This window comes from Anomalospiza imberbis, chromosome 3, assembly GCF_031753505.1.
Source record: "Anomalospiza imberbis isolate Cuckoo-Finch-1a 21T00152 chromosome 3, ASM3175350v1, whole genome shotgun sequence".
In the NCBI taxonomy this organism is placed as follows: Eukaryota; Metazoa; Chordata; class Aves; order Passeriformes; family Viduidae; genus Anomalospiza; species Anomalospiza imberbis.
The window spans coordinates 71,137,804-71,153,759 of NC_089683.1; the positions used below are offsets into that span (position 1 = coordinate 71,137,804).

At 39.4% G+C, this 15,956-nt stretch overlaps 1 protein-coding gene across 3 annotated transcripts in view; it reads left to right on the forward strand.

Moving 5' to 3' along the window:
• The window catches only part of PCNX2 (pecanex 2), a 151,585-nt gene that overhangs the window by 53,600 nt on the left and 82,029 nt on the right, over positions 1-15,956 (forward strand). For all 3 annotated transcript variants that reach the window (XR_010997378.1, XM_068185061.1, XM_068185062.1), the window contains 2 exons: positions 8,680-8,789; positions 10,968-11,064. Coding sequence is in view for 2 of the 3 variants with exons in the window: in XM_068185061.1 (XP_068041162.1) it covers positions 8,680-8,789; positions 10,968-11,064 (207 nt within the window). In the remaining variant the exon portion in view is untranslated. The remainder of the gene's footprint in view (positions 1-8,679; positions 8,790-10,967; positions 11,065-15,956) is intronic.

Sequence of the window (15,956 nt, forward strand, 5' to 3'; positions counted from 1 at the left end):
ACAAAGTTTAACTGCTGCTTGTGCAGTTTCCTGCAGAAGTAGCCAGTACTCTTGCTACTGCTTTCTGGCTGTATTAACGATTCGGAAACTGGCAGTGGGATGGAGAAGGAGGCTCTTCTTAAGGATGAACAGAGTGAGAAAATGGGTAACTGGGATGAGAAACAATGATAAAAATGAAAAGAGCCACATGGAAGGCAGGAGTTAAACTACTGTTAAACAGGCTAATACCTGGGGAATGATTTTTTTTTCTTTTTTATTCCTAAGATTGGCAGTTGGTGATTCTCTAGTTGAGAGTAGGGAAGTTGTGTTATGGATACTTCAAAAATGTTTCTTGTAAAGAGTAGGGGAAAAAAGCCACTTAAAATAGTCTACATACTCTTTTCTTAGCATAATACTGTAAATTACAGCATGCAGGTGGCTTTGTAGATAAGCAATCTCCTTGTGGATTAGGCTTCAAACTGCTTGGAAATATGCTTTTAATGCTACCCTGAAGTTGAATGCTGTGAAAGATTTACAAGATATCTGTTGTAAATTACTAATATTAAGTTCAGACTTTCTGTTCACACAGAAGTTAGAGTTAATTTGAATTTTAATGGCACTGTTCCAGTAAAGGCACTTCTGAGAAGGTTAATTTAAAGCATGTAAAGATGATTCCTCTTGCTTCAGCTCATAATCTCAGTCTACCGGGGTACTTGAAATTTCATACATTTTTTCTTCTAGAAATTATGAAATAAGCACTTGTGTTAAACATCCTTGTTCTTCAGTCCTATCCAGAGCTTTTTATTTTGAGCTGATTTCTGTAATGATGCAAGAGAATGATTATTTGGTTGATGGAGGAAGAGTAGGAATGGGCTTAATCTGATCCTGAATAGAGCCCACTGTGAAATGTGGTCTAATACCCCTGTAAGTAACTCAAGCTGTTTTGATAACTAGTGAGCAGCAATTTGTGATCTTAATCAAGTGAAGATTTTAACTTTTGGTGTGCTAGAAATTGCAGAGTTTAACTCAAAACTGAGCAAATGCTGTAGTATGTTTTACTGAGGTGTTTGCACAACAGTGGTAACATGGTTTACTTTAAGCTAGAAGGAATGTCTCTTCCATCCTTGCACTTTATAGCTGTTATTTATTTTTTATTCTTGTTTTACTCTGTTCATTTTGATCAGTTTGCCAAAACCAACAGAGCAAAATTTTCAGTAATTATGGAGGTCAAAAAAAATAAAAATCGTCATAATCAAATTTTTTCAGGGCTGGGAAACATGATAGATTCTATTTGGCAGAGGATTTCTGGGTTGCAAAGCATGTTGTTTTGGCTGAAATGTAGCATCCTCAAATGTCAACTCTGTTTATTGGCAGAACATCTTATAGCTCAGCAGGTGTAACTACCAGAGTTCTATTTCCTGAAATAAATTGCAGAGGAGAATGGATCTCTAAGTGATTTTGTGCTATTTACTGGTGAACAATTGCTCACATCAAATGCCCAGCCTGAAGAACATTCCAGTGGTATCAGGCTTGATTCTCTCCTTCCTTAAGTGGTTCTTGCATTCTAGTCATATTCTTGCAGGGTGAAATAGTCTAACTTGCTTTCTCAGTGTACATTATTTATTCTGAAAGAAAATGTATTACTCCTGAAGAAGTTAATTTGGAATTTACTGTACTAGTTTTGTTTTTTTATTAAAATAAGACTAATTTTTATTTTATAATTAACCTGTGTTCTTAAGTGAGTTTTTCTTGTTCTTTTTTAGAGCATAAGCTATTTATACATACAATAGTTTGATTTAGTTGTGCTCAGATTTTGAAATTCATTTTGAGTAGCAAATTCGCAGTTATTGTTTGCTCTAGAACTTCAGTTTTAGAAAATTAGGAAGTAGGAATTGTTTTGGGGTATGTCCACAGAACTGTGTAAGTACTCAAGGTACCTTTCAGCATGTGAATATAAGCCCTGAAAACTGAGACTAACAGGCCTGTGCTGAAGTCCTGTGCCTTGTCCAGACTGATTTTGCTGTTGAATTATGTTGTACAAGACCAACTGAGAGCCTTTGTGAAAAAGCAGCTGTGGTATAGATGTATCATTTAACGTAAATTTAACTTACCAGTTTAACTTAATTCTCATGGATTTTCATTCAGGTAAGTTGCCTGAGGAAAATTATTACACAGTATTCTCAGTTGAGAGTTCATCCTGTGACCTGCAGACAACGTTTGGCACGTCCGACAGGTTCATCTGGCCCTGTCACTCTTTCTGAGTGACCTTGCAGTGCCTTTGCCATCCCATGACCAGAAATATTTCTCTCTCATGGCTAAAATGCACATAGCACCTAAAAAAGGATGGACATATCTATAGTCTTGTGTGAACGATGAGGGTGCAGGTTGGGTCAGGTGTCAGGCTGCTGTCATGTCCCATCACAGGCCTTGATCAGAAGCACATGGCATGTTCTGGGGAGTGGCTGCACACTGCTCACCTGGCAGACCTGGGGTGTTTTTTATGTGGCCAAATGTGCATTTTGACAAAACTAAAATAAGGGACAGACTGTCACCAGGGCAGCCACAAATGCTTTGCAAGATGACGATACCTGTGTGTGTGCTGTGTGACTTGGACACTTGGAGGAGAAAGAGGAACATGTTCTTCAGAGGTGACTGGGAAGCAAACGAGTCCCAGCTGCTGTGGCCAGGCAATGGCTCCCATTCTCATAGCGCTCCTGAGCAGCTTTGCCCTTGCTTGATATTGGTGTGGAGGAGCTGTGAGTCTGCAGCTTGTCAGGACCTCCTCTTGTGGTGCTACTGCTGGGATGATCAGTTTTCATTTTCTGTAAAGCTGTCACATAAAAAAGAAACCCAAAATTGGTCACAGTAGGAAGTACAGAGTAATGCATCTGAAATTACAACAGATAATTTCTCCATAAAAGGCATGAGCACAAAATAGCTGGTCTCTGTCTGTGTATTTGAGGTCTTGAGGACTGATGGGCAGGACACTGTTTATCGCTGCTGTCAGTGAAAGCAGCATATTGTGAATGGAACAGGTTTACAAATCTGTCTGCCCTGGCTGGTGCAGAAGTTGTTCCCTGTGGTGATGATGTGAAGTCACATGGATAGATTTCTGTTGTGCTATCCCAGTGATGTAAAGGTGATTTGGTTACAGCTTTGAGGTACTGTAGAGCATCTCTTCATAAACCTTACCCCATGACACATTTGTATCACGAGTGATAGGACACCAGCTGCTTATCCATCCTTGCATATAACACTGTAAACCTGGTTTCAGGCGAGTACATAGGTAAATGTCTTAGATACGGAAGTGCAAAAACCTGAGTTTCTTCTGCTTGCTTTGAAATTTCTTTATCTCCCAGACCTCTGTTTAAAGATATCATCACTCCTTATCCAGTTCTTTCCAGGTCCTCTGTGAACTTTCATTTACTTTTGCTAATACAAAGCTCTAAATCCTAAGCATGGTTATATCAGCTCTTTTGTTCATTCCTTGGATTCTTACATCCAATAGCAGCAATTTTTCAGCTCACTACTTTTTTTGAAGCTCTTGGCTAACTGAGCTTAGTTTAACATTACCTGAGTTCACTTCAGCCAGGCTTTATTTTTGATCTCATCTTCAATCCTGTAATCTTGAACAGAAATTGGCAGCTCTAATAGCTACCTTAGCTTTGATATGTGGAAGGGTTTTCTCTTTTTCCAGGAGGAGGTGTTCTTATTTTTCATATATTGCATCCATCAGATTGGAGACATGGGAATTTCTGTGCCATGTTTTTCACTTGACTGGTATTTCATAATGTACTGATTTTTGTCTCCTGCTCCATCTGTTTTGTGGTCTGTGCCTAAATATTTAAGAGATGTTTTAAAAGAAGTTAGGTATGCCCTCTTACTTTTTTTACAAGTATTTGGTCTGGAATTTAGCCATCCTGATATCAGTCTTTAGCATTCCAGTGTTCCAGGGTTTTGCCGTGGGGCAGAAGAGCACATCCCTGAATGTTTCTGGAATCAGTCAGTCCTTGTCTTCTGCCTTCTGTTCATATCAGTTAGTTTGGTAGTTTGGATTTGAAATGTATCCAGAACCAGTTAATTATATGTCATCCGGATATTTTTTTTTTTTTTTGTGTATGGAACTTGCAGTTTATCTTAATCAGCCTGGGGGAAAAAAAATCAGATTTTTGGACTTGGATCAGAAAAATTAAACTGATGTGAATATATTCATATGTGGCACACCAGCTTTTTCCAGTTGTATGTAAATGTATATTTTTTGAAGTGTACGTTACATAGTTTCCGTTACCTCATACCTAAAGAAAGTACTTTCTGGTGGCTTATTTATTGCTTCACTGGACAGTTACTAAAAATCCTGTGTGGATTTTAAGCTCTTCTCAGCTCACATTGATGTAGTTTAGTTTGTTTAATGAGTTTGAAACTCATTAATCAGAATAACAGTGCTCCTTGCTTTCTTTCTTCAGTGATGCAGTCTTCATCTGTGTACTAATAATTTTGAAATATTTGTCTTAGGGGTTTATGGTGGGAAAGAGTTGCAAGAATACATCTCCTTCAATCTCCTAAGACTGCCCAAATAAATTTCTAGACAGCAGTGAATGGGCTCATGTGTATAGACAGAATTCCTCTATATGTGAGTGACCAAAAATAGAAGTGTAATATTATTGGACAGCTTTATTTCTGCTGCATAGAATACTCTCAGTCCTTTTGGTGGTTTTGGAGGCTTTTTTTTTCCTAGTTTATAAATCCCTGAGGTTCAAGCAAGAGCTGTTAGGGGTGTTAATTTTGGAGTATTCCTAGATACCATGCCTTTCAGCAGGTGAAGTTTGCAGCCATAGTCAAGTATTGCACTGTAGACATAACTTGAATAGTTATGATCTTAGTTTTCTGTGTATAATAACTTATTTTCCAGATAGAAAAAAGGAATTATGCCTATGGAATCCAACATGGAGGAGCAATCCCAGGGTTGCTCTCACTGTATGTCACTGTACAGGAATGTAGAAATCTGCACTATTTCTTTAGGATAAACTCACCATTATGTGAAACATAACTATCCACGCTTCCTGCCTGAAGCTGCTGCTCATCTTGCTTTTTAGCCAAGGCATTCCAGTCACAGACTGGGATCTGTTGTGTAAGGTGCTGTGTGTGGACACACATGGACACCTCTATATCAGTCCAGTCTTCATGAATTTTAAATTTCAGCAAGGAAAATACAGTCCAAGATAGCAGCAATTGCAGAGAAAGAGGGCCAATGTTACTTGGAGTGGACGGTGATACCTGTATTCTGGTAACTTGTCACTTGTCATGTTTTTGGAGATCATCTGTGAAATTAATGCTTTGTTTTCCTTGGATGATGGGAAGATAAGGCTGGAGAGTATCTCTTCCTAGAACTTATCTTAATTCTGTGTAACATGAGGTTCAGTAATTCACATATTTTGGTTGTTAGTGTTTATTGAAGAGGAGTATCCATGGTAATATGGTGTTAAGCTTATAGTTAGCCTTGTAGAGAACAAGTTCTTACTATTTTCTCATATTTTAGGGGGTGAAGAGGGTTCCCTTTTATGATCTCTTTCAGAAAGTCAGTGTTTTGGATCTTCAGAAATAGGAAGATAGTATTTATTTCCATCTTTACCATCACACGTGTGGAATGGTTGACCATCAGCCCTTCTGACTTATTGCTTGATATGTGAGCAATAGCACAGATCCATGATGAAGCAGCAGTGTGGGGGTAAGGAGAAAGAGCCAAGAAAGTTTATTGAATTGCACAAGAGGCTACGTGACTTTTAAAGGTCTATTCCAACCCAAGCCATTCTCTGACTCTGTAAATAGTGATGAAATCGTGAGTGGAAAACCAGGTGTGTGAAGACCAACTGGAGTTTTTCTCCATGTTTAAAAATCCAGCCACTATGCCAATGCCTTCACGTTCAATGATGCTGTCACTGCAGCAATCTGCAAAGTCACCGTTGAGAGGAATACTCTGAAATAAAAAAAAACCAACAGAAAAAGTAACAAGAATTTCTACTCAGCATATTTGGTTCTCTCTTCAGAGCACTTTTTGCCTCTGGAATAGAACGTATGATTTATTTGAGCATATCTTTGAAAGATAAGTGTGTTACATGTGGGTTTTTTAGGAGAAGAAAGGATTAAAAAGGATAAATAATGTGGGACAGAAAACTACTAACACTACTTTTTAAAAATACGTTTGCCTTCCTACCTCTAGCAGTGCTAAAAGGCTCATAAGTTCAAAGACACCTTTATCACCCCTTTTAGTGGATTGTTTTGGGATTAGGCAATACTGTGGTTGGAATGGAACACCCCCACTCCCACCACTGGGTCTGTTGTAACTCATGGCTTTTATGCTTAACCCTATAAGTCTATTTCACTTGTTTTAAAAATGACTACGTGAGTGTCTGCATCGAAGCCAAAACCGTATATGAAAGCACTACATGTCACCTCAACCCAATGAGGTAAACTAGGAGGTGAAAGTCCCTGTCTCATATGACAGATAATACCAGCTTCCAAGAGTAAAACCTGTTAGTCCTGTTTTCCCACTGAGAAGAATCATTGTTCAATTAGCAATTATATATATATATATTTTTTTTTAAATTTAAAGCTACCAGTCATAATTTGTGGGGTAGGAAAATGACAAAATGGAAGAGGGTACATCACACTGATACTGGAGAAATGACACCTTTTTTCATTCTCATCTTTTCTACAATGTTGTGTAGCATTTTTCTAGAAAATCCTGTTCTCTAGGCACATAGTGAATATTGATGCCTATCCTACCTGCTTTCCTGGCTCCCTGACGTGTGAGTTTTGAGGGGACAATGACAGTTTGGAAATGGAGCACAGACCAGACAAATGCAGAGGCTGTGTGTAATATACAGAAAATATGGAAATAGAGTTCTGAAACATTAATGTGGGGATTCAGCTGTGTATAGCTTTATAGTAAAAAGAAGGTGGAATGATTTTTCAAACTGGCCTCTGATAAATTTCAGTATTAAGAATATTGTTCAACTCTTGATAGTATTTGGCTTTCAAAAGAAGTTGCAGAGCAAAGGGGCAGTCATGTACTAGTAGCTGCTGGGAGGATCTGTACACAGTTGTGTTGCCCTGAAAATGCAGAGGATGTTTGGATAGGCTGTGATTCAGCCATTCTCAGAACGTTTTGGTTTCAGTTAATTTTCTTCAGTATTTTGAAGATATGAATTGAATATGACAGGAGACTAAGCATACCAAAAATATATTTGGCCCCAAAACTGGCAACAGTGAAATGAAGAGTAGGATGGTATGGTAAAGTTTAAATTGTCAAATAAATGGTGCTGGGTTCTTTCAGTAATAGCATGTGAATCTTTCTTTTATTTGTAATTACTATTTTGGGTAGGATTGTTTGATGGAACCAGGCTCTTCTGTCTTTTATCTTTGTGATTTTCAGTAGTATGATGAGGGCAAGATGATTGTTGGAATTAAAATTTCACTTATTTGGTACTACTCTTAGGGTAACAAGAATTTCAGAGTTAAATTGCAAAATTCCATGCTGCAATGGGTTAGATGTTTAACACTTAAAATTAGCTTGTCTTAGGTATTCATTGCACCTGAAAGAAATAGTGTTTCCTAACATGCTAAGAAATTATGCATATAACTGAGCAAAATAAGACTAATAAACCTACTTCATCCTCTGAAAATATTGGTGCTGTACTAACTTTAAAGTTTTTAAAGCAAGAGATAACCATGCAGAAGAAGTCTTATTTACACTAGCCTGAAATTTCACACATACTGCAAGCATTGCTTCTCAAAACCTGTTCAGAAAGTGCTCTGATGCCAGGATCTGGTGAGTTCACATTTGGCTGATCAGGTAGAAGTCATGTGGAGGCAAGGAATACAATTAGCAAGTGAAATGGATTTGTTCCAAGTTTCTTTGTCCTTCACAGATGAAATTTGTGTGCTTCACAAATAGGACTCAAAACTATGTCTTAGGATCCCTAATTTGTACCTGAGGATGTCACAAATAAAGCTAATCTTGATAAGCGTTCCTTAAGCTTTCTATTTTTTCTCTTATTCTTTCTAGCCAGTTTTAGTTGTTAGAGTCACCCAGAGAGAGTTACTTATCTCAGTTATATCCAGAGTGTGCTGTCGAGTGTGTCAGTTGACTCTCATTTCCCTCCTCAGGGTTGTCACACACAGTGGCGAGTGTTCTTCCTCTCTGCTGTGTTAGCATCCAGGCAGGGCCTGGGTGGGATGCACAAGGCAGCAGAAAGATGTCTGAAAGAAACCCCACTTCATGATTGATCTACGTGATATTGTCATTTGTTGTGTGCAGTCTGGCTACAGGTCAAGTGACAGCATATCAATTTAGCGTGTAGCTAAATACACTGCAGTTGATTTCACTTGGATCTCATTTTAATGAGAATTTTCCTCTAACGCTTCATTGAAGAGGAAAGAAAACCCGCCTTTTATGTGGTTTCCTAGCTAATTGCTGATTATAGGGGAGTTGAACAATATGACCGCAAAACATGCCTTTAATTGCAAGGTTTTTTCACAGTAGTAATCTTTGCTATGAAAAAGGATTTTCAATCTGTGGTAGATGGTGTACAAATGTAGATGTTGTGCATGTAACATTGCATGTATGCTGTATGGCTTAACCTGCTTATTTTGGCTTTTTAAGTTCTGCATTCCTAACTTGGCTTTCTGTCATCCTCTCAGGAACCCTGGGATGCACAGCACATTCCAGCGCTGTTCTCTGCTTTCTGTGGTCTGCTAGTTGCACTTTCTTATCACCTCAGCAGACAAAGCAGCGACCCATCTGTGCTGATGTAAGTTGCCTGTAAATGTTTTTTTGCTGATTACTCTTTACAGCACACAGGCAGAGTGATGCCTGGGTTTCAGAACCACAGGGGTTGCTTCCTGAAAGTACTGTCGTGAGGTGAAATTCCTCACCATGTCTGCATTGTTGGTATCAGTCCCGTATATGAATGAGGTGCTGCAGTCAGATCACCAGCCGGGCTGGTGTTCTTTAAGCAGCACTATCCAAAATCTCTGAAGCAGATTTTTCCCCTCTGGAGGTTATGTGCTTTTGCCAGGTTGGAGGACAGTGATTTAGTTGAGGGGAGTTCAGGCGACTGGAGTTGCAGAATGTGCATTGGTTAGCACTGGGACCAGTAGAAGGAACATTTAATGTGCTGGGAAGATGGCTGAATTCCAGCTCTTGCTGAGGATTACTACAGTAGGCTATGCCTCTCTGTTTGAGGTTCCATCCTTCCTTTTGTTCTCTGACACAGTCTGCTAGAGGTAACTGAGGAGAGGAAATGTATGCTAAGTGCTGACACTGCAAAAAGGGAGATGAAGGGGAAAAGTCCCAACATAGTGATCTGCATGTTGAGGTGATGTGTGAGAGAGAGACCCGATAGATCCATAGCTCAGGGGCAGCAAAGGTGAATTTCCCAGTGAGGAAACTGTGATATATGGCTGTTATAGGGGCTGTGGGGGTCAGCAAGCAGCTGGGCAATTACACCTATGGCTGTGGGGCTAAGCAAGCCAAGTGGGTTTTGTGCCACCAGTATCAACATGCCATTTGGAATTCTGCTTCACAGGCATCTCAGTTTTATCCTAGGATGAGAGTGCAGAGGGCCTGTGAGAGTCTCTCACAGAGAGAGGTTCTCTCCTTTGATTAATGAGGTGAGGCTCTAGGTTCATTATGCACAATTCTGCAATGCAGAAGAGAGAAGGGGGAAGTGGAGAATTTTTTATGCTGTTCAGGGTTCTATTTTTTTCCAAGTAGAGAAACTTGGAAAAAGCATAGCAACACTGATGAGGAAGGAAAAGATTTAGAGCACTAGTAGGAAGTTGTCATCCCAGTAAATCTTATTGAAGAGTTGAGAAATTCTTTACCAAAAAATTGAGGGAATCTTGACATTTATACATTGCTAGATCCTGATGTGGCAAAGCAGTAAGAACTGCTCGCATGACTTGCCGTGAACTTCACCCACAGCCTACTGTGTGTGACATGGATCTCAGGGAGACCTTGATCAAGCTTTGTGTGGATGGTGTGTAGTTTATTGGTCATTACAGTATGGAAATTATGTATGGAAGGAAGTAAAGCTGTGTGGTGTATTAGGGAGTGTTCTTAGCTTTGGAGTAAAATATACATAGGTGAATTGCAAATCAGCATGAAATTGTGAGTTCTTTCAATTTTGAAGTAATTTAAATGTATCCTTTTCTCCCACTTCCCAGAAAGGACACATGAGTTCATGAACCTCTTTAATAAAACAGAAACTTTTCTTCCTTGAAACTTTTGTTTTAAGGAAGTAATCTTAAACTATTAAATGCATTTTAACTTGTAAATCTAGCTAGCAATTTCATAACATTTGCAATGAAATCTTCGCAACTGAAGTGGTTCCTAAAAATCTAAAAATTAAGAATACATGTACAACATCAAATGTTTATTGCGCAATTGTAAAAATGCATCATCCTTAAAAAAAGATTTAAGATTTTTTCTCTAAAGAGCTCTGAACTTCTTTTAAATAAGTTAAGGAGATTGGAAAGAGTATTTAAGGTATGGCCTATGGCATAAAATTCAAGATGGATGAGGAGATAGCACATAAATCTCAAAGACAGAATTAATATACAGGTTGTACAGAACTGGCTTCCTTAGCCATTTTAACATGGGTCTAAAGAGCTCTCATATTGGTTTCAGCTTAGCTGAAACAGAACTAAGAGTCATAAATGCAACAGTACCCTCTCTGCTCATTCCTCTAAATGACTGAGTCACATTGATTGGGCTGCTGAGACTCCTCAGGATTCTGATGAGGAATTTCTGCCCCGATCACAGGTAGAGCTGGTTTGTGTCAATCTCCAGCTGTACAGAGATAGGAATGCTAATGTATATGTGAAGAAGGAAATGTGAGGCTGTTGTTCCTCTTCTGTCCTTCAGGAATATTCATATCTGTTGCACATGTTCTGAGGTATATTAACTAGGAGTCTTTTTTAAACAGGTCCCTTATTCAATGTAAATATGTCCCTCACTATCTACGCCAGCGATTTGAAGATTCATCAGAAGATCCACTCCCAGAAAAAATGAGAGAATCAGTGGTAAGGCTTTTTCTTTCATTATTTTCTGTTCAAAGTTCTCTCATCCATTTTGCCTACTGAGGAACCTTGTAAATATTGTCATTTAGTAATTTAATTTACTAAAAGCACAGATAGATTATCTTTACAGTGAGGCCAGCAGTGAGAAGAGGATACATGCCATTTTCCTTTCTGAAGGGCTCCTTTGAAGGGCTCTGCCACATTGATTATTTAATATAGTCCATGAGAAGTGCACTCTTAGAGCTTGGGGAGTGGTGCATCTCTCATCCCAGTACACAGAGAACTAATACAGGTTCTGTGCACAGAGTTTCAGTCTGGCAATCTGGTGTATCCAAGGTAGACTGGATTGCTCAACAAGCATTCAAAAAGGTGAGCAGTCCTGCCAAACTCTCTGTGTGCACTGCAGAGGAGCAGAATTTGGTCCACAGAATTACACGTGTTTGAAACAGCTATTATTCTTTATTTTTCTATGGCTAGAGTTACCTGTTTTTCAGGAATGCCTTTTCTGCACCAGGATATACTCTTGACTGTGTGCTGTCCACCACAGCTGAGCCAAGTGGAGCACACTGTCAGACTTGGCACCCAGAGGTGGAAGAAGCACATGAATAGTGCTTAGGATAGTATGGGAGAGGGAGGTACATGCCTGGTGCCAGCATTGCCATCTCATCATCTCTTCTTTGCTTGGCAGGCTGTTTATTTACTGTCTGGCAGGAAGCTGTAAGTTTGTGTCAGCTTATTTCTCACTTCAGCATAAACATCGTGAAGTGACCCATCTTTCTTTTTGTGTCTTTTTATATTAAAAAATGTTTGCTGTTACCCCGGGGAGGTTGATTTCATAAGGCGTTCATGTGGGAAGATCACGTTTCCAGAAATGCGAATGGGTGTTTGACATTTATTAGTCATGTGAGCTGTTCTGCTTCCTGCTGTCAGACAGCTCTTCCTCCTGACATCCCCAGTGCCTGCACATCTGAGCATTTGCAACCTAGGTTGCTATTCCTAAACTTCTGAATGCTCTCTGAAATCCAGGAGAAGTCAGAGAGTCTCTGGAAGATAGAGTGCATTTTTTGACCCTTAGACATGATATGGGAGTCCGTTGTTCCTATTGGCCTCCAGATGTCCCTTCAAAGGGATGCATCTCTCATGTACGTCTTGAATAATTTCTTAGGCATTTTATAAGGTGTTACACAGCCTACATTCAGCATATGCATTGATCCTACACTACCAATGTTTTCTACTTTTCTAAGCTGCTTCTTAGATTGTAATTTTTACTGTGTATAGTGTTATTTTAAACTGCTTCCTCTAATAGAGCCTACATAAGATTAAGGGATATGGCTATTTCTTGTTGCTTGTATTGAGCTACAGTTTCTTGCAAACTAAACTGTTTGCAGCAGTTGATACTAAAATATGAGTGTGCATCTAGAAACAGAGTAAACAAGTAAAGTATTTTTGTTAGAATTTTGCTGTGTTCTGTGGTGTTTTGCTGTAGGTTATTGCGGTGGTTCATTGACATTCTGTTCTTGTACACAGGGACTGTATGGCAGATGTAATGGAAAGCTTCTCGTGCTCCTGTAGTTCTGTCTTTTGCTGATAGTGCCTTTCTTGGAGGAATACAGAGTCTGATGTCATCTGTTCTGCAGATGGAGCCCAGCCCAGGGACTGAAGCAGTTACTGCAGCTGTCCACTTAACTGGTTTCTTTTCACAGTGCAGAGGGAAACCTTGAGCAAGGCTTTAAAATATTGAAAACAAAACCCAAAATTAGTGGAAAAAAATCTGCATCTAAGATCCTGGCTGTATTTTCAAAATGAAGTAATTCTGCAGACTCTCTAACAATTTTTATATCAGCGACATGGACAGGGATCTGCTGCCTTAAACTGACACTGCACAGCTGCACTTGGGTCCTTGAGCCAATGGGGTGGAAGGTGCAGAAGTACAGGGATAGCTGCACTGGGATTTTCCAGACACAGTAGTTCAGTTCTTCTCTTCACAATGCTTCATTCCTGTCACACTTTTTCATTTTGTCACACTTTTAGGATTAATTAAGTGGGCTTCCTGGCACCTTTGCTCTCCAGGAAATGCCTGGATTTGGGAATTGGCACTTTTCTGCTCTGTACATTTGATACTTTATGCTGCTGCTGCTATGAGGCAGAGCCAGCTTTCCTTCAGTGTTGCTGGAGTTTGCTAGTTCTTTGCCTTCATTTTTTTTTCGTCTCTCTGGGCTTCCTTCAATCTGTATAGAATTTGTAAGCTGAAGTGTTTGCTTGCGATGTCAATTAGCAGTGCTAATTTGGAAGAAATTAGATGAAGAAAGAGAAGGCAATTTCTGATGAATGTGGGCTCTTTGTTTAACCCCTGTGTTACCTGGTACCTCTGTCTCAGTTAAACATCAAGGAGACTCCCACTGCTATCTCACCAATGCAGTGCTAATAGGGCAAGTAGGGAAGAACTGAGGCAGGAGAAAATGCACGTGCATCGAATTCAAGGAGCACAACCAAACCATAGTCCCTGCTGACTTGCTTCAGCAATAGCAGTCATGTTTAGGATGTAGGACTCGGCTGACTCTTCAAAACCAATTTAAAATAACTTCCAGAGGTTTTGGAATGGGATCTTCAAACTGTTCAGAAGCTGGGTGAAACAATATACCAGTATTTGGAAGAGGTTGCATGACAGTAGCTCATTTTTTCTGCTCCCTTGCGAGGAGAGTATTCCTAAACCCTGTCAGTGGCAAGAGATGACAGGATGCCACCCAAGTCAGCCTTGCCTTGTCTACAAAACACCATTTAAATAAGACCCATTTTAATCAGAGAGCCAGAGGCATATAGAACCAAATCGCCTTCTCAAGCAGCTGAAAGCAAACAAGGTTAATATTGAAAATGAATGTATTGTTTTCTGGATGGCTTTGCATTGATATTAGGAGTAATAAATACAGCATATCTAATGTTTGATTGCATGACTTTTACCCTTTTCCTTTCCTTGAATAACTGTGTAAGAATTGCCAGCTTTGGAAGCCTGAATTATGAAGCAGCTGTGATTGATAATTGACCATTCAACTTTGAGAATGGAGCTTCCTACCATTATAATTAATTTCTGTAGGCATCCACATGGCTGATTACTAGATTAAGCAGTGGCCTGAGGGTGATAACGTTTTACATTCAAACTCAAGGTTCCTTCCCGGTCTTTAGTACAAACATTTAGGTAGCTAATAAAAGGATTTGCACAAAGCTCCAAAAATCTAATTGAAAATAATGGTTGATCTTGATGATTTTAAAGATATTTTCCATATAAACAATTCTATGATTCTGTGATAATAATTCAAACAAAAAAAAAAAGTGCCACTCGAATGTATTCTGCTTGTGAAAGGCATCAAAGGTAGCAATGTTGGTTTGGAATTTCTTTTTTTTTCCCTTGAGTGTAACATGGAGAGTGTAGAATGGCTTTCAACCCAAACTCTACAGTGACTGTCTCTCACTGGAGAGATTTGAACTGTGAATAGAGTTTAATTTTTACATTTTTGGACCAATTGCAGTGAAGGGCTCAAGCATCATGATATAGAGCTATTCAGTACTCAGCTCATAAGTTCCTGGCCTTGGGAATGATATCCAAAATCCTGCTTTAGACAGTTTAGTCCAAGGTAGGCACATGCTTTTCAGCTGCCTTCCACGGGGAAGCCAGGAGCCACAGGTCCACCTCTAGCAGGTCGATGCCTGGGGTTTTCTCCTGGAGAGTAGCTGTGAGTTCCTCACAGCCAGAGAGATAACTGCCATTTCCTGGGGGACCCTGTCCCCTGTGCAGTGACATGGAACAGAAGCAAGCACTGCTCAGCTTTGTTTTAGAGGGAAAAAAGCCTGAATTTTGTGAGAAGTTTGAAAGCATTGGCCGCATCAAGAGGGAGCTCCTGTGTGGACCATTGTGCCAGTCAGCAGCTGAGTAGTATATTTACATTTTGAGACAGTTCAGTGCAAGGACAGAAGGACAAACCTGGACATATATGATACTTTAAACACCTTCAATATTGCCAGAAATGGGAAGCAATTGTCAAATTTGGGGTTGAATATCTGAATAATAATAATTTCCTTAAAAACATAGGCCTTTTTCTGTATAGGATTGTCAGAAATGATGAGAGCACTGTAAAAAGGACAGTTGCAAAAGGAAAGATGGGAAATACAAGTTCTGGGTAATATAATTTGTGTAATGTGTTCCTTTCTGAATGTAATGCTTGAAAAGATTCTCTTTGGTGATCTGGCCCGGAATGGAAAGTTAGGATGCCACCTCTCCCCAAAATGTGCATTGTTATCACCTCTGCTGATTTTACGGCTAAATTCTAAATATTTTACATGGTTTTTAAAGTGTCAGCTTCTTCAGTCATCTGATTGTGAGAGAAATCAGCCATTTTATAATAAGCCTTTTGGGTTGTACAGAAGAGCTTGTGAATGTGATTGGAGCGTGTTTGTTGTTCTTAGAAGCTTGTTTTAGATTACTGAGTAGTTGAATTCAGCTGTGCAGAAAATGATACTTGATCAAGACTTTTCATGCTGTGTATTCACAAAAGGGCTGAAATAGTGCCATATAAATTTGACACCACTTTATTTTCTCAGATACTGCTGTTTTACACAGATTTTATATGCAACATCTTTAAAAATATCTGAAAAGGTTAAAACATAATTTCCATTACATGGATTGGTAATAATTTCGTTATTAATTTTTATTAGACTGTGTTTTTTTCAGTAGTGCTACTTGCTAGTGAGAGAACTGAACAGTGAAGTCCTGTGGGGACAGGCAGGGAGCCAAGGTTTAGTCAGGGAAGAGAAGGCTTTTCCTGTGAGCTCCCTCACATTGTGGTTCTTCTATTGAATGCAGCAGCCAAGGAGCCAGGCTAGCAGGACTGTGCTTTGGAAAG